The 18807-nt window shown below is 39.8% G+C and overlaps 1 protein-coding gene across 1 annotated transcript in view; it reads left to right on the forward strand.

Annotated features, from left to right (window-relative positions):
* The window catches only part of mcc (MCC regulator of WNT signaling pathway), a 161603-nt gene that overhangs the window by 3990 nt on the left and 138806 nt on the right, over nt 1–18807 (forward strand). Inside the window, exons 2-3 of the mRNA XM_060837473.1 lie at nt 4699–4946; nt 12872–13086. Coding sequence (XP_060693456.1) covers nt 4699–4946; nt 12872–13086 — 463 coding nt within the window. The remainder of the gene's footprint in view (nt 1–4698; nt 4947–12871; nt 13087–18807) is intronic.

Consider the following 18807-nt stretch of genomic DNA (forward strand, 5'->3'; position numbering starts at 1 on the left):
GGTTTGTGGAATTCCTTCCTCTCTGCCTAGGAATGATGGTTGCGGTTGCTTCCTATTTCAATAGACAGGCAGGAGGCTGGAAGCGCACAACAAGCCAGGCAGCATAAGGAGGTGGAGAAGTCAACACTTCAGGTATAACCTTTCAAGATTTGAGGTGAGGGAGTAAAGGAGGCTGCAGATAAAAGGGTGGGGTAGGGGAGTGTTTTGGGTGGGCATAGGGCAGAGTGGTGAGGTAATGATAGGTGAACACATGCAGGCTATGCCCTGGTTGGTTGATCGGAGCAATGAATCTGGTTGGTAGCTGGAAGGAAGGGTCAGTCAGAGGAATGGAGGGAGGAGGGGGCCTGGAAAGGGAGTCGGGGGATAGGAAGGGAGGTTACTTGAAATTGGAGAACTTTATGTCGAGTCCTCCGGGCTATAGGCTGCCTAGGTGGAAGGTCAGGTGTCGTTCCTCCAATTTGCAGTCTCATTCGTTGTGGCAGTGGAGGAGGCCGACGATGGTCATGTCAAAAGATCTGTAATGCTGGACATTTTATTTTTAAAATTAATTTTTCTGAAGAATTCATACTCAATCTTTACCTAGGTACCTTTAGTATCTAAGGGGAATTGAAATGGGCATTGACTGGGAGGTCAGGTCAGCCCTTGCGGGCCCAATTATTTCAGTAAGCCACCCTGTTCTGTCCCAACATTTTCATCCTGAGCATCCTTCATTTTCCATTTCAGTACTTCAGTCTTGAAAGCTCAACATTGAGTTCACAATGTTACAGCATAACCTCTATCCTCTATTTACCAACCTCCCAGCCATGCTTTGATTGTCTTGTTAACTTTATTCTCAACACAGACCAATTTTCTCCAATTTACACCTTTCATTTACATGCACTTTTTAAATCTCTATCCCTCCTTCCCCATCATTAGTAGTCCCTTTATTTTTTTGCTCTGGGCAGCATTCCAATCTGTTCCAGTTGCTTCTTGTCTCCTTTTCTAAACAGTATAAAAACACCAGCATCATGACTCACCGGGTAGTGAGCTGAAAATCAAGTTCCACTATTCCCAGTACAGTATTGTCACAAAAGTTAATGTTTTTAAAAGAAAATCCCGATCTACTTGATTTTTCAGTCCCAGGTTGATAGAAGCATTGACCAGATTACTGTACTCAACAAGAATCACTATTTAATGCAAGTAATTGATTATAGTTACAGATGTATAGTTATTAACAGATGACACACAACACTAATGACGAAAGTCTTAAATTCCCCTTTTTGGGGCTGCTTGTGGTGTAGTGGATGCATCACTACTGCTTTGGGTTCAAGTCCCACCTGTTCCAGAGGTCTGTAATAACATCAGATTGATTACAAAAAATTGAATTGAATTACCTTTATTGTCGTATGTACTTACGTGAGTACAGTGAAAAGTTGACAACTTGTCACTAATGGTGCCCTCTTAGATACTAAAGGTACCTCAGTAAAGATGCTTGAGTATGAATTCTTAGGAAAATAAATTGGAAAATAAAACATCCAACAGTACTTTTGAAGATCTATACTGTATCATAGTAGTAGATTTAAAAAATGAGATAAAAAGTTCGGAATAACAGTGCTTCCATATAATAAAAAGGGGGGGGCAAAGAGAATTTAAGACTAAGTCCACTCAGTCCATTTCACAGCTGTGGGCTCGAGGAACTCTGTTGGAATCCTGGGCTGGACTCACTACAATGCTGAAGAAAACACCACATGGAATCGGACTTACTGAGGCCGCAACAAGGAGAGCTAGTCCACTGACGAAAACAGCCACTGAAGCTGCCAAAAGGACTCCAAGGCTGCCAGTGAAGCCGCCCAAAGGAATCCCGGGCCAGACTGGACTCGCTATCCCTCTGTAAAGACACTGCACAAGTGTCAAGGAAAATCTGGGACTGAACCCACCTTGTCTTTAACTGCTGCTGACACAATCATGAGGAATGGCTGGATTCCCAGGGCATTCTCCATTGTAGCAGCCTCCCAGGAGCTCCTTTCTTGTCACAACTCACCAATAAATGGTAAGATGAATGTGGTGTTGTGCCGGCATTAGGACTGCCTCAACAAAAGCTACTGGGAACCCAAACTTTCCTCCAACATTGCTGCCATAAGTTTGGGCTGCTAAGCCTACTTGAATCCGCATTTTTGGGCCTACTCATAAATGCTGTCATTCTGACTGAGCTCTTCACCAAGAGGTAAGTAAATGAAAATAAAATTAGAATAAAATAAGAGGGAAAAAAGAAATAAAAATAGTTTAAATGTTAATAAAAGTCTCCTTACATGCAGACTTCCTGGGTTTCTTCCTGTATACTTGCTTCTGAGTGAAAGTGAAGATAATTGAGATACTCAGTGAGCTAATAATTGACAAACAGGCGGTTGCATCAAAGCTAAAGATTATCCAGGCCAGATGGGTTGCATATCAGGACACTGGCCTGAATGACGTTTCAGCTTTGAAGCATCCTACTGTTTGTCAAGTATTAGCTTATTGACTATCTCAACCACTTTTTTACTGTTTTTGGTAGCATCTTCCTTGCTAAAGAAAAGTTTGAAGTACTTTTCAGCGTATGTTCACTTTGTGGTTGTTTGTTGGTTGCTTAGCTCAATTTGCTATGCAGATGCTTTACAATACAGAGTGACACCAACAGCTTGGGTCAAGATTAGAGTGGTGCTGGAAAAACAGCATCTGAGGAGCAGGAAAATTGATGTTTCAGCCAGGAACCCTTCATCAGGATTTGGGTTTGACAAGTTTAACTATTTTGAGGATGTAACTTGTGGGATAAACAGGAACCACTAGATGTACACCTGAATTTGCAAAACCGTTTTGAGTTACAACACAAAATGCCAATATGCGAGATGAGGGCTTATGCAGCTTGGTGATGTAGAGGTATTAGCATCATATTTGCCATATCACTCTGATTTCTCTCCACAGATGCTGCCAGATCTGCTCAGTTTTACCAACAATCTCTATTTTTGTTTTGTTTCTGATGTATGGCATCTGCAATTCTTTCAGGTTTTTTTTCCAGCATCGGGGCACTTTCCTTTTAGTCAGGTAGATGCAGAGAGATTTATCCTAGACTCCCCCACAAGGAGAAACAGGGGGATGCAAGGGGTCACCCACTTAAGATCGATATGATGGTAGTGAGCCTGTTTTTAGTCAGCAAGAGAGAAAATGGGCAAAAGGTGTTCAGATATACCAGATCAGCCATTATCTCGTTGAATAGCCTACTTCTCCTTTGTCTCGTGGTTTTATAGACTACAATGGGATATAGTTAGGATTAGTTTGTCATCCTTTCATGGGATGGAGTTGCTGTACTCTAAATACCGGTGAACGAGGTAAGCTCATTGTTTATAACCAGGCTGTCAAATCCAGTTTTTTGCATGTCTTTAATGTTAGCTTCTAAATGCTATAATCTCATTAGGACTCAGCATCAGCTTTGAAGCCCATGCATGTTTTACTAGTCGTCTTGATATCTTGGTGCGAGGGATCAAGTAACTGATATGGACTGTTGTGATTATGTCTAGAAGTTTTTGCTTTAGTTGCTGACTAAGTTTCAAAATAGTAATCACTCATGAATGATTGTTAATATGGAGCAATTAAGTAACTCCATGATTTTGGAGAGGTTTTTTTGGCACACAAAACACCATTTTCATCCTCAATGTTTAGTGTCTAATAAATTGACCAACTATTACTTCGTCCATTGTTGAATTTCATTCAGCCGCTGGACAGAGCTCCTGGTTTATGTTGCCTCTTAAAAGATGATGTAAAAAGATGTAAAACTAATAAAATTAGATATACATATGGCACTTGTTCTTAATACCAATTGCCTATGCTGCAAAAATTTGTTTTGCATCTTGAATAATTTTGTCTTCCATTGTTCTGTGTTTTATCCCCTAAAAGGTGAACATAATCACTTTTTAGGAGGAAAGAGTCTTTTTTTTAAAAAAAAGCTTTTGGACCAAATTACATTTTAAAAATATATACATTAAAATATAACTTGGCTTAACCGAATTTGTTACTGAGAACTTTGATCAGTTATGAAGACACATTTAAATGTTTGAATGCCTTGAGTTTAATTGGAGAAATGCTAAGATCTATTATTGAGGCAACCTTGAAAATACACTTATGGTATGATCAGAAAATGTTTAATTTACAGAGATTTATGGAAGGGAAATTGGGTTTGACAGATTTAACTTTTTTGAGGATGTAACTTGTAGGATAAACAGGAAACACTAGATGTACATCTGAATTTGCAAAACAGTTTTGAGTTATAACACGAAATGCCAATATGCAAGATGAGGGCTTATGCAGTTGGGTGATGTAGAGGTATTAGCATACATTAATTGGCTAATGCTGGCCCTTGGCTATTTGTAATTAATTATTTAGATGTCAATGGTTTTGTTGACTATACAAAGCTAGGTGGGATTGCAAAATGTGTGAAGTACACTAACGTAATGTTGTGAAATATTTGAGTAGAAGCTATCACTTTGGGTTTATAACCAAACAGAAGAAAGATCTTTAATATATTATGTTGCTGTGATTTCTGAAGAAAGTTACTAGTATCTTATGGGAACACTTTTTTTTGGTATGGCACTTTATTCCTCAACAATATTGCACGTGGCAATGTCAGCGTTCACAGCAAATTTAAGGATGTGATAGTTTGGTGATATTTCTTTGCTTATCTCTCTTTAGGAATGACTTGCTTATGGTATGTCGGCAACTAAACATGGAGGAATCTGTAGCAGAGATTATGCATCAGTTGGGAGCAGATGAGAATGGGAAAATCTCCTTTGAGGATTTTGCACGCTGCCGTATGCAGTTGGTATCTGAAATAAGAAAGGAAGAAGGTGAACTCTCAGTGAAGTCACATGAATCTTGCAAAATAAGAAAATTGCGTGATCGCATAGCTTCATGGCCAACTAGCAGTGATAACAGCCTTGGTATGTAGGTTACATAAATGAAAAAGTTCAATTTTACCTTTGCATAATTTCTAGCTTTCTCTGTGTGACATTGAAAGACCCATTGAGTTGAATTTGCCATGTAATTACTATGCATGACATACGCTGCAGTGATCAGTGAATGTCATGGATGTAATATAATACTACACTTTGACATTCTCGTTCTACCATAATTATTAGTTCTTTAATGTGAGTATCTCATTAGCATTGACTGCCAACAGGGCTTGTGCTAGGGATGTTTGTAGTCAACAGATTAAGGAAATGTCTGTATCTGAAATATGGAACAGTAAAAGATCCTTTTGTATGCCAGTTGTACTCAGCCAGCCCATGCTTGCAAACCTCAGAACACCATATCCAGCATAAGATGTGAGTCTGCTGTTGCATAACAATTTACTGAACAATCCCAAGTGTGCAAAAAATTTCATTGGATGTTTAAGATTGGGGCAGGCTTGTGTTATGATTTAGTTCTTTGTGTACAAAGCTACTTGTATTCATGTGTAGGACCTTATTCTTTGTGGGCAGAAGGAATTTGTCCGAGCATTGCACCTTTTCTCATTGGCAATCTGTGAATCTTTTCTCAATCATTGCTGCATTCCCTATGGCAGTGGCCTGACCAATCAGTTTACCAGTGTGGTTTACGTCTTCCTGCTAACTAAAATTGGCAGTTAACAGTTCCTGCTGCATCTCCACGGTCTAATCCAGCAGCACACTCTTTATGCTGCAAAAATTCTTGCCTTTTTGAGTTTTGTTTCTTGTGTTCCAGTCCTGATGATGCAAGATGAAAAGCTTCGACTTTTTCTCTTCAGCAGTGTTTAAGTTCGGTGTGACTAAGCAACAATAAAGCAACTCTTGTAATTTCAACTAATGTTCTTAAAACATGATTTGAATTGGCTAGTTACTGTGCTTTGTGATTTTGGAATTAATTTCAATAAGATAGACTACTAATTTTAACAGAATGTTTATGTCTAACTATAGTTTCCTGACCTCTAGCCCCTGCAGAAATGTGTGTTTAAGGAGCTAATGATTACCTGCTTGTTTACTGGATTAAATATGGCAATGTTTGCTGATTCCACAAAGCATGCATGCTATTTTCACTTAAATATGCACATACGCAGGAACAAATGTGGCTGTGAATATTAGAGGTGGCTTGGGAATGGTTAGGTGGAGAGAGTTGGCCAATCTAGGCAGGGGTACAGGCTGTATCCATTCTCTCTTCTGTCTGTCTTGTTTGTGTCATGTCAGCTCTCAAAGTGTGCAGTGCAGACATTGCACATGAATCAACAGCGTACAGTGTCTGAATCGTGTGCATGCATAGATATAGACTGAGAGATGTACAGCATGGAAACAGACCCTTTGATTCAACTCATCCATGCAGACCAGATATCCCAGTCTAATCTAGTCCCATTTGCACGCACTTGGCCCATATACCCCTCAACTCTTCCTATTCATATGCCCACCCAGATGCCTTTGTAGATGTTGCAATTGTACCAGCCTACACCACTTCCTTTGGCAGCTCATTCCATTCACGCACCACCCTCTGTTTGAAAAAGTTGCCGTTTAGGTCCCTTTTATATCTTTCCCCTCAAACCCTAAACCCATTTTCTAGGCTCCCCCACCCCAGGGAGAAGACTTTGTCTATTTATCCTATCCATGCTGCTTATGATCTTATAAGCCTCTGTGAAGTCATCCCTCAGCCTTCGAAGCTCCAGGGAAAACAGTTCAGTCTATTCAGCCTCTCCCTAAAGCTCAGATCCTCCAACTGTAGCAACATCTTTGTAAATCTTCTCTGAACCCTTTCAGGTTTCACAACATCCTTCCGATAAGGAGACCAGAATTGCATGCAATGTTCCAAAAGTGGCCTAACCAAGGTCCTATACAGCCGCAACATGACCTCCCAACTCCTATACTCAGTACTCTGACCAATAAAGGAAAGCACACCAAACACCGCCTTCACTATTCTATCTACCTGCGACTTCACTTTCAAGGAGCTATGAATGTGCACGCCAAGGTCTCTTTGTTTAGCAACACACCTTCGAACCTTAACATTAAGTGTATAAGTCCTGCTAAGATTTGCTTTCCCAAAATTCAGCTCCTCACATTTATCTAAATTAAACTCCATCTGTCACTCCTCAGCCCATTGGCCTATCTGATCCAAGATCCCTGTTGTAAACTGAGGTAACCTTCTTTGCTGTCCGCAAACTTTGAATTTTGCTGTCATCTTCAATCTTACTAACTGTATCTTCTATGTTCATATACAAATCATTTATATAGATGACGAAAAGAAATGGACCCAGTACCAATCCTTGTGACATTCCACTGGTCGCAAGCCTCCAGTCTGAAAAAACAACCTTCCCCGCACTCTTTCTGCTACCTTCAAGCCAGTTCTGTATCCAAATGGCTAATTCTCTCTCAAGTATTCCATGAGATCTACCTTGCTAACCAGTCTTCCACGGCGAACCTTGGTGAATGCCTTACTGAAGTCCATATAGATCACGTCCACCTCATCAATCCTCTTTGCTATTTTTTCAAAAAACTCAATTAAGTTTGTGAGACGTGATTTCTCACACACAAAGCTATGTTGACTATCCCTAATCAGTCCTTGCCTTTCCAAATACGTGTAAATCCTGCCACTCAGGATTACCTCCAACAACTTGCCCACCGCTGAAGTCAGGCTCCCCAGTCTATAGTTCCTTGGCTTGTCCTTACCACCTTTTCTTAAATAATGGTACCATGTTAGCCAACCTCCAATCTTCCGGCGCCTCACCTGTGACTATCTATGATACATACATCTCAGTAAAGGGCCCAACAATCAGTTGTCACTATTTGTATCCCCATATTCTATATCTTCCATATCCTCATCAACAGTAAACACTGATGCAAAATACTCGTTTAGTATCTCTTCCCTCCCCACCCCATCTCCTGTGGCTCCACTCAAAGGCCACCTTGCTGATCTTTGAGATGCTCTACTCTTTCCCTAGTTAGCCTTTTGCCCTTAATGTATTTGTAACAGTCCTTTAGATTCTCCTTAACCCTATTTGCCAAAGCTATCTCATGTCCCCTTTTTGCCCTCTTGATTTCCCTCTTAAGTCTACTCCTACTGCCTTTTTACTCTCAGGATTCACTCGATCTTCCTTCTTTTTCTTAACCAAACCCTCAATTTCTCTAGTTATCCAGCTTTCCTTACACTTACCAGCCTTTCCTTTTACCCAGCAGGGATAAACTGCCTCTGGGCTCTCGTTGTATCATTTCTGAAGATTTCCCATTTTCCAGCTGTCCCTTTATCTGCGAACATCTGCCCCCAATCAGCTTTTGAAAGTCCTTGCTTAATATTGTCAAAATTGGCCTTCCTCCAAATTAGAACTTTAGCCATTGGATCAGGTCTATCCTTTTCCATCACTATTTTAAATCTAATAGAATTATGGTCACTGGCCCCAAAGTGCTCCCCCAATGACACCTCAGTCACCTGCCCTGCCTTATTTCCCAAGAGTAGGTTAAGGTTTGTACCTTTTCTAGTAGATACATCCACATACAAGAAAATTGTCTTGTACACACCTAACAAATTCCTCTCCATCTAAACCCTTAACACTATGGCAGTCCCCTTCTATGTTTGGAAAGTTAAAATTTCCTACCATTACCACCCTCTTGTTCTTCGAGAGAATTTTACAAGTTTGTTTCTCGATTTCTCTCTGACTATTGGGGGTCTATAATACAATCGCAATAAGGTGATTGTCCTTTTCTTATTTTTCAGTTCCATCCAAATAAATTCCCTCTATGTATTTCAGCAATATCGCCTCGAAGTACAGCTGTAATATTATCCCTTATCAAAAACGCCACTCCCCCCCGCCTCCTTTTCTATCCTTCCTATAGCATTTGTATCTTAGAACATTAAGCTGCCACTCCTGCCTATCCCTGAGCCATGTTTCTGTAATGACTGATATCCCAGTCCCATGTTCCTAACTATGCTCTGAGTTCATCTGCCTTCCCTATTAGCCTCTTGAATTGAAATAAATGGAGTTTCATTCATCAATCCAATCTTGTTGTATGCTTTGTTCCTGACTGTTGGCGCGCACGTGCGCGCGCACACACCCTACTTCTTTTACCATTTTTGGAGTTAACCCATCTACCTGACGATCTGCCTTTTCTCCCTTCCTGTAACTGCCATCCATCACACCCCCTAGCTCCTGTAAATTCCTTATTGCCTCTAACCGTCATTCCAACCAATCCATTTGATCTGACAGGATTCGCAATCAACAACATTTATTGCAGATATAATCCTCAGTAACCTGTAAACTCTCTCGAAACTCCCACGTCTGACAGAAGAGCATATCACTCTACTCAAGGCAATTTTGCTCCTCCTAATCTACAGATCCAGAAAATAGCACCGTCTTATTGCTTTACAAAACACTGTTCCAGGCTAACTTAATAGTTATGGCTTATATTTTTAAAAGTTAATCAAGCGGCAAATCCAAATAAAAACATGTAATCAAGAAAGAACCCATTATACTCACTATTGTAGATTTATAGCAAGGCTATACTTAAAACTATTCACTTATCTGTTTCTGTGCTGTGACCTCTCCCAAACAGTTTTCTCCAAGATCAGTTTTGAATTTCACTGTTTAAGTTTTCCTAGACCCACTCCGATGTCCAGCGATACATGAATTCAATTAGCAAAGGCAGTAACTGTGCAGATTCACTGCTGTGTTAGTTAGTAGGTTTCTTTTTCTCTTATCTCTTATAGATCATGTGCTCGCTGCCTTTGTCTGTCTTTCTCCCTTTTAAAGATGCTGTTGTTTCTCCAAAGTTCCAAAACAATTGCAACAGCGTGTAAAATAGTAATTGCTGCTCCTGGAATTTGAATAAATCGCCTCCAACACCTAAAATACCTCAAAACAAAGCAGGTGTTACAGCTACATATTTTTCCTGTCCTCCATCTTGAATTATACAAAATTTTGTGTCAGCAAGCAGCACTGCCTTCTATATATATTTTTTGTCATTTTACATCATTGGGATAGATACAAACCATGTAAGACGAATTAACTGATTTTTATGCAATTGACTAGCACAAATGTCAAATATTTAAAGTTTAATTTATATAAACAAGTTCTTTGGGTCTCAAAATAACTACAGATGAGGAAGGTCAGTTTAAGTGAGGAAGTTTATAGTTCAGTTGTGGAGATTGTGGCATCCCCATTTCATCTGGGAAACCAATGTGCAAGTTTCCATCCAAGTAACAAATCACCTTGATTTGGAAATGTATTTTCAATGGATCAAAATCATGAAATGCTCACCCTTTGGAGTGTGGGTATACCTGCGTCACAATAAATGCAGTGGTTCAGATATAATTTGTTCCCACCAACTTTTGACTCAACTCTGTTCTTGCTCAAGTGATGTCTGCTCTCTGGACCAGTTAATTATTCTTATTCTGGATTGACCAGTGTCATTTTCCATCATCATCCTAAAATTTATGACTCTGGGATCACTGTTCCGCATTGTTACTTGATCTACTTGGCCCACCTCATTCCCAGAAATCATGTCTATCAGTGTCTGCTTTCTTGTTGATTTTACAGATATTGTTGTCAAAAGTTTCCTGAATACAATCTAAGAACACCTGCCCCTTAGATTACCGCTACCCCAGTTTATATACTTGTGTCCATCCTGTTGCCAAATTTAGCAATGACACCTTCTGCAACTTTTTCCACTGTTTTTGTGTAGGTTGTTACTACACTGGGTAACCCACCTGCTTAATTTAAACCAGAAACCCGTGCAGCAATCAGTAAAACCTTAAAGTAAAAATTAACAACTTTAATTATTCTCTGTTATACTTTAGTAAATAATTAGCAACTATTTACAGTTCCTTTCTCTAACCTATCTTTAACTTTCTCCTCTACAATACTAGTCCAATAAAACCCCTGATTTAAAATTTACAAAACAAAACTTCTTGTCTCAAAACCAGGCAGCTTTTGGTTCTTCTGTGTTCCAATCTTCCTTGTTGAGGAGTCTGCTTCACAGGTTAATCATCGATTTAAAGGTACCTTTTAACAGGGCTATTTTTCAGGTAGTCTTTACATGCTGGTGACTTGGCAGTTCTCCTCCCAACTGTTTAATTATTCCCTGATCTAATACCCCAAAGCATTGGATTGTGTCATTGGCTTTTAAGATTGTCAATATGCTAAATTCCAACTTGATTGGAATTTGGTATTTTTTTTTTGGGATGTAATTTAAACTGATTGGCTTAATTCGAATCTGTTTTTGTCTCCAGGCAACCAGTAACCTGAGCGAAAGTGAGGACTGTCAATGCTGGAGATCAGAGTTCAAGATTAGAGTGGTGCTGAAAAAGCACAGAGGGTCAGGCAGCATCCGAGGAGAAAGAAAATTGACGTTTTGGGCAAAAGCCCTTCATCGGGAATAAGGCCTCTGATATGCTGTCTGATCTGCTGTGCTTTTCCAGCACCACTGTAATCAGTTACCCTAGCTACCCCAGTAGCTGGGCCATATGTTACATTGTATCTTATTGGGAACACGTAGTGCTGTCACTGCTAGCTTTTAACTCTCTTAAAGGTATGATACACTCACACTCACATTTTCATAGCAAGATCATTATCAAAAATAATAGGTTGCGGTCCTAGATTGCTGTCAATTCTGAACGTTTAAGGAGAAAAATCAATGAAATGCCTTTTGGAAGTTTAGTTAGGTAACATCAGTAGATACTCCATGAAGCTGCCACAAAATAAATTGAAGTAAAGAGTCGTAGATCTGACCTTAATTGTTGATCGAGGTTGCTTGTCTTCACTAGTAGAATTTAACTTGAAAGTGGAGGCCACTTTTGACACATTGGTGTATCCCTACTCCAGAAACCACATGCCCGGGTTCAAGTCCCACCTGCTCCAGAGGTGTGTAATAAATGTCTGACCAGTTTGATGGGAAAATTTTGTAGGTGTGCGCACTGGTCTTGCATTATATCTTATGGTTCTAATGAGTATCTTCTGCTGTGTACAACGTATCTGTTACCAATTTATCCCAATTTACTATGCCTAGTTATGTCTTGTTTGAAGTCAGTCTGACTGAAATAAACATCAAGTTTGTGGTTTTGGTCGTCGTCTTTTCTAAATCAATCACGTTTTAGTCACTCCCATTATTTTCCCTTCTCAAAGGAGATTGTGTTTTGGAACACTTAATGAGTAATATTTTCAAATACTGTGGAGCATCTTTAGGCAAAGATGATAGTATGTGAATGGCATGCTGAACATCAGTAGAGGAAGTTGTGATTGGGCCATACAATAATGTGAGACCACAGCTATGTATTGTATCCAGTATATGTATCAAGACAAAAGGAGACATTTAAGTGTGAAAGAGTGTAGCAACCCCCAGTGGCTAAAAGCTGCAAAATTGATCTTTAGTCTTGAATGATATTGAGAAATGACCGGCAAAGTTTGAAAGGAGGTATGTGTGAGGAGGATCTTAAGGCTGTCCAGTTTGTTAAGATGGTTAAATGCAAATGCTGGCATATACTAAACTTTATTGACATTATGTGCACATTATATAATGGTCCAAAAGTCATTTTTTACTTATCAGTATCCACAGTATTTTGCTTTTATTAATTGTTTACTTGTCTTATTCATTAAACAGTATTCTCTTAGTTCTTACACTGAACATTTGATGTGATTCATGATAACTGTCAAATGTTTGATAACCTTTGTTTTTTCACTTCAGTCCCCAATTTGAGGAATCGCTACTTTAAGAAAACCTTCTCATTTGAGCTGTGAATTAATACTTACTCCGTCCATGATAGCTTAGTCCTTAGTTCCTCTTTAAAAATTCAAATTTATGCTTATTTTAACAAATGTGTTGTTCTTGCATGCACTTTTAATTTCAAAGTTAATAAAGTGCCTTTTTTGTTTCTTTCCTAGGTGCCATGTCAGGGGCCAGGGAGAGCTGGGAGTATGATTCTGGAGCTCGAGACCTTCAGAGTCCCGAACTACATAATAGTCATCCAGTGCTTCAGAAACTGTTAGAGTGTGGAGCTGCTAGCCTGGATCAGCAAGTCGCTTTGCAGAAACTCTTGGCACAGGCTTCAAGCTTAAGCCATCCCATGAGTGGCAGTTACTTGGAGCTAGCTAACACAGTGAGTGCTGTACAATGATTAGTTGTATGTACCTTTCTTCTATTGTCATCTTAAAAACAAATTCTTCAATATGTATGCACCTGATTTTGTTTTTATCCATTCATGGGATGAGGGCGTCACTGGCCAGACCAGCATTTATTGCTTTTCCCTAATTACCGAGAGGGCAGTTGGGTCTATCAACCTGTGTGTTCTGGAATTGCATGTAAGCCAGATCAGTGTACTTCTGAAATATTTGCATGTCGTAAACCTGTTAATACGAAAGAATCCAATTTTAAAAGTATTTTTGAAAGTTTCTGTGATTTGATGAATTTGATGTTTGCTTGCTATCCTACAAGGTATAAATTCTAACAGTTAGACACATTATCCCAGGATATGCTATGTGTGTGTTTTGGTGGTGTGCCAGGTTATCTCACATTCTTAGAATATGTAATAACTATAATCCTTTTAGTTTTCTCCAGGACTTTGGTAGGTTTAAAGTTGCGATGAGGAGAGTAAATTGATTTTGGAAATGCAAGGAAAAAGAAATGGAGTAAAAGCTCAGACCCACTGATTTGGATTGGGGAGATATATAAGTAAAGGTTGAGAAATGGGTCATGATCTAATTAGAAGGAAAGTATTACTTTGTGCAGAGATGGTGAAGATTGCCAACTTGAATAAAAGTGGAACTATGTTGTAGGGACCGAAGGTCCCAAATTGAAGTGAAGAGGACAGTAGTATTTGAACAGAAGATAGGAGTTTCCTGGGTTAACTTAAAGGGATGCAGGAACAAACTGGAAATATTTGGGAAGGTTGGGGGATCTCTGCAAAAGGGTTAAGAGTTGATTAAGATGAAATATCTCTGAATTAGATTGGGATAAATTGATTTGAAAAACTGTTGAAAACCTTTAGAGAACATAATTGTCTTCTGAAAATCAAAATGCCTCTTTGTATTAAGATTTAAATTTTGCAGTGTTTAAAATGGACCAGATGCATTTTTAAAATCACAAATGAAAATATTACAGGGACAACGTTCCCACGATGGAAAAAGTTACATTATTTTGATGTACCCTTTCAGACTTGAATGTGCTGTTTATCATTCCAAATATGCTGGGTACATCCACACTTTGACAAGTCTTTATCCAGCATTATGTATCATGGGCATAGCAGGACTTTCTTTTTCCCAGGTATCAGTTTTATTTTGATACTCTTGGTCAGAACTTTGTAGTGTTTTAAGTTGACGTGAATGTTAAAGTTACATTGTAAACTGAGGATACCTACTTTCGGGTCACCATCTCCAAGACTTGCATTTCCCCAGTCCCCTACACCTTATCTTCACCATGGATACCCAGTCTCTGTACACATCTATCCTCCACGACAAAGGCCTCCAAGCCTTCTGTTTCTTCCCCTCACGCTGTCCCAACCAGTATCCTTCCATTGACGTCCTCATCCTTAAAACTTCACCTTCCAATCCTCCCACTTCTTCCAAACCAAAGGGATAGGCATGTGCCCCAGCTATGCTTGCCTCTTTGTTGGGTACATGGAACAGTCCATTTTCCACAGCTACACCAGCACCATCTCCTGCTTTTCCTCTGCTTCATTGATGACTGTACTGGTGCTTCCACGACACCTTTCACCCCCATCTCAAATTCACCTAGACATCTGAGACCTCCATCACCATCTCCAGTAACTGGCTGACCACAGACATCTACTACAGACCCAAGGACTCCCACAGCTACCTGGACTACAGCTCCTCCCACCCTGCCTCCTGTAAAAACGCCATCCCTTATCCTCGATTCCTCTGCCTCCGCTGCATCTGTTCCCAGGATGACTAATTCAACTATTAACAATCCCAATGGCCTCCTTCAAATACTGCAATTTCCCCCCCCCCCCCACATAGTTGCCAATACCCTCCAGCACACCACCTCCACTTACCACACCCCCGCCATTGAAACTCACCTCTCTCAATGCAACAAGGACAGAATCCCCTTGGTCTTCATCTTCCACCATACCAACCTCTGTATACATCGCATCATCGTCCACCACTTCTGCCACCTATAAGCAGACCCCACCCTCAGGGATATATTTTCCTCCCCACCCCTATCAACGTTTCGGAGAGACCATTCCCTTCACGACTCCCTGGTCAGATCCACCTTCAACTACCTACTACATTCTCAGCTACCTCCCCCTCATCCCCACACTCCCTCCCATTTATTCTACCATTTCCCCCCCCCCCCCCCCCGCAGCATTATTGGCCTTCCTTTTTAAAACTAGTCCAATTCTCAGGCTTAATAATGTTTTCTTTCTGTCATGCCTCAATGGGTTTGCATGCTGGAAATCAGTCCCTCCGATTCATGGAGTCTTCACAAAAAGTAATGGTTTTAAGAATATGCATAGTACCCAATTTACTTGTCCTTTAGACTCATGTTAAGAAAACATGAACCAGGTTTCTGTACTTAAGAATTGCAATTACAAATAAATTCTAGCTGCAGGTAAACGTATATGAACCATCAATGTGTAACTTTTCTAATTAAACTCTAAGACTATGCTTGTAAAAAATGAAGGGGAAACTAGAAAAGCAGTTCAGTGGTCTCTGTTCACAGCTGGTTCTTGGCCTTCCTCCTCTGCATGCTTTTAGTAGTTTTTTTGGAGGCACAGGGTTGGTTCACATTTACCAATTAGTAAGTCAAAGACCTTCTGTAAGTCATAGTTTGCAGCACCTGCAGAAGGTTTTATTCGTCTAGAATAACTTGTACTGCAGAGAACCAGAGAGACCTGAGCTGGTAGAGATCTGAAGGGTTCTCCCAGTCTTTTTCACAGCCCAAGCTCTTCATGTACAAGAGAATCAATTACCTACTTTTGGTAGGCAACAAAGCTTTCGTCATTGATAACTGGTTGGTAGTCTACACACCAGTTAGCTACTTGTTGCGGGTTGAATCTCCGTTTGTACACATTCTTGACTCTAACTTTTCTGCAGTTTTTCCTCCTCGTTCCTGTTTGAACCAGTTGCTATGTCAGCAGTGCCTAGCAGTGTCAGGTTACTTGCTTGAAAAAAACATGCGGTAAGTCTTCAGCAATCCTTGGTTTTAAAACCGTTTTTTTTTTCATCTCAGTCCACAGTCAAAAATAGATAAACATAAAGATTGGCTTCATTTTAGTATTATATTACAGGTTCATTTAATTTTGAAACTACCCCAATTTGCTGAGTAAGCACAATAGATCTTGCTCAGTGTGTTTTTGTTTTCAGTGAAGGTAATTTGTTCAGCATTTTTAATTGCTTTTAGAAACGTTTCCTACTGTTTTCGCTGTTGTAAATTGAGCCTTTTCTTCCTATTAGTGATCTAATTGTCCACCTGTAGCAAGACAACAGAGCTTTCATATGATCTTTTGCTGATTGGATCACTTAATTCTGCTGCCACCAGACTATTTCTCCTGTCAGCATGCATGTAGTCCTGTGCTGCAACTTCAACAGAGAAGCACCTGATTTGTAGATAATGAAGTGTTGCTCTTGGCATGTCCTGCTACACTCTAAGATTAGTCTCCTGGCGAGTGAGATATGCTGGGTTACAATATTATACAATGTGGTGAATTACAATTCTGCATCTGATAGAACTCATGGATGTCTAGTTTTGAGCTATTAGGTCTCTTGTAAATCTTTTGTACTTAGCATGGTAGCTGTGCCTCGCATGATGGATAAACTTGAGAAGACTGGACTTTTCAAGGTCTTTGTGGTAGTAATTTTTACCAAAGTTCTGTTGCACAAATGCATCCCCCATGGTTTTGGCAGATTTTGGCTATTTGTTGTGTTCTGTGTCTTGTATGATGATGGGTGGTCCATCTGGCTTTTACTGTTTTCAAATTTTTTTGTTAGAACTGAGAGAATTGTTTAGCTGTTTGAGTTCATCACAGTTGCTATAGTTCTGAAGTCTCAGGCAGTTTATGACAATCCAATAATTTAGTCTTTTTACTCTAGGTTTTATTTAATTAATTTACTTTTAAATTCTGGCTTGTTCTAGTGGAATTCAAACTCTTGTCTAGATTAGTGTGTGTCCAGGTCTCTGAGTAACCATGCTAATCCACTATCATAACCATTATTCTACCAAGATATTAGGTTAATGGTTTAAGTTTCTAAATACATTTGTTTTATATGTTCTGGCTTTAATAAGTTAAAGATGTGTGGTTTATTTTGAAATTAAATTTAAATTTTGATGACTTTTTAGAAAGATCAATTGAATATATTTGGAACACAAATCTTGCTTGTGGCACTAATCCTCAATGATGTTTTGCTTGAGTCATTTTCCAACCATTGTTAACTAATGCTATTTTTGTGCATGTAAAATGTTGAAAATTAGTCTTTAATAAATAATACACATGGAGACTATTGGGCCTATTATATCTGCATTGACTCACCAATGAGCAGCTCAGAGTGCCATTTTCCTGCTTTCTCCTCGTAATGCTTCATGTTATAGAGTCATAGAGATATATAGCACAAAAACAGGCCCTTCAATCCAACCTGTCCATGTCGACCAGATATACTGATCTCATCTAGTCTAATTTGCCAGTACTTGGCCCATACTCTCAACTCTTCCTGTTCATTTACCCACCCAGATGCCTTTTAAAATGCTGCAATTGTATCAGCTTCTACCACTTCCTCTGACAGCTCATTCCATACATGCCCATCCTTTGTGTGAAAACGTTGCCCCTTTGGTCACTTTTATATCTTTCCCCTCTTGCCCTGAACCTTTGCTCTCTAGTTCTGGACTCCCCCACCCCAGGGCAAATATCTTGTTTCTTTACCCTATCTATGCCCCTCATGATTTTATAAACCTCTATAAGGTCACCCCTCAGCCTCTAATGCTCCATGAAAGACAGCCTCAGGCTATTCAGCCTCTTCTATAGCTCAAATCCTCTAAACCTGGCAACATCCTTGCAAATCTTTTCTGAATCCTTTCAAGTTTCACAACATTTTTCCAGTAGGAAGGAGACCAGAATAGCACGCAATATTCCAAAAGCGGATGAACCAATGTCCTGTACAGCTGCAACATGATATCCTAACTCCGATACGCACTGCCCTGACCAATAAAGCAAAGCATACCAAATGCCGCCTTGACTATCCTACCTATCTGTGACTCTACTTCCAAGGAACGGTGAACCTGCACTCCAATGTCTCTTTGTTCAGCATACTCCTCAGGACTTTACCATTTAAGTGCATAAGTCCTGCTCTGATTTGCTTTTCCAAAGTTCAACACCTCATATTTAAATAAATTAAACTCCATCTGCCAATCCTCAGCCCATTGGCCCAGCTGATCAAGATCCTGTTGTAATCTGAGATAACCGTCTTCGTTGTCCATTACACTTCCAATTTTGGTGTCATCTGCAAACTTACTAACTATACCTTCTATGTTCACATTCAAATCATTTATATAAATGACAAAAAGCAGTGGATCCAACACTATTCCTTGTGGAACACCACTGGTCACAGGCCTCCAGTCTGAAAAACAATTCTCCACCACCATCCTCTGTCTTCTACCTTTCAGCCAGTTCTGTATTCAAATGGCTAGTTCTCCCTATATTCCTTGAGATCTAACCTTGCTAACCAGTGTCGCATGAGGAACCTTGTTGAATGTCTTATTGAAGTCCATGTAGATCTTTATTACTTCTTTACAAAATCTCGATCAAGTTTGTGAGACATGACCTCCCAGGCACAAAGCCGTGCTAACTATCCCAAATATATCCTTGCCTTTC

Source organism: Hemiscyllium ocellatum, chromosome 2, assembly GCF_020745735.1.
Source record: "Hemiscyllium ocellatum isolate sHemOce1 chromosome 2, sHemOce1.pat.X.cur, whole genome shotgun sequence".
Classification (NCBI taxonomy): domain Eukaryota; kingdom Metazoa; phylum Chordata; class Chondrichthyes; order Orectolobiformes; family Hemiscylliidae; genus Hemiscyllium; species Hemiscyllium ocellatum.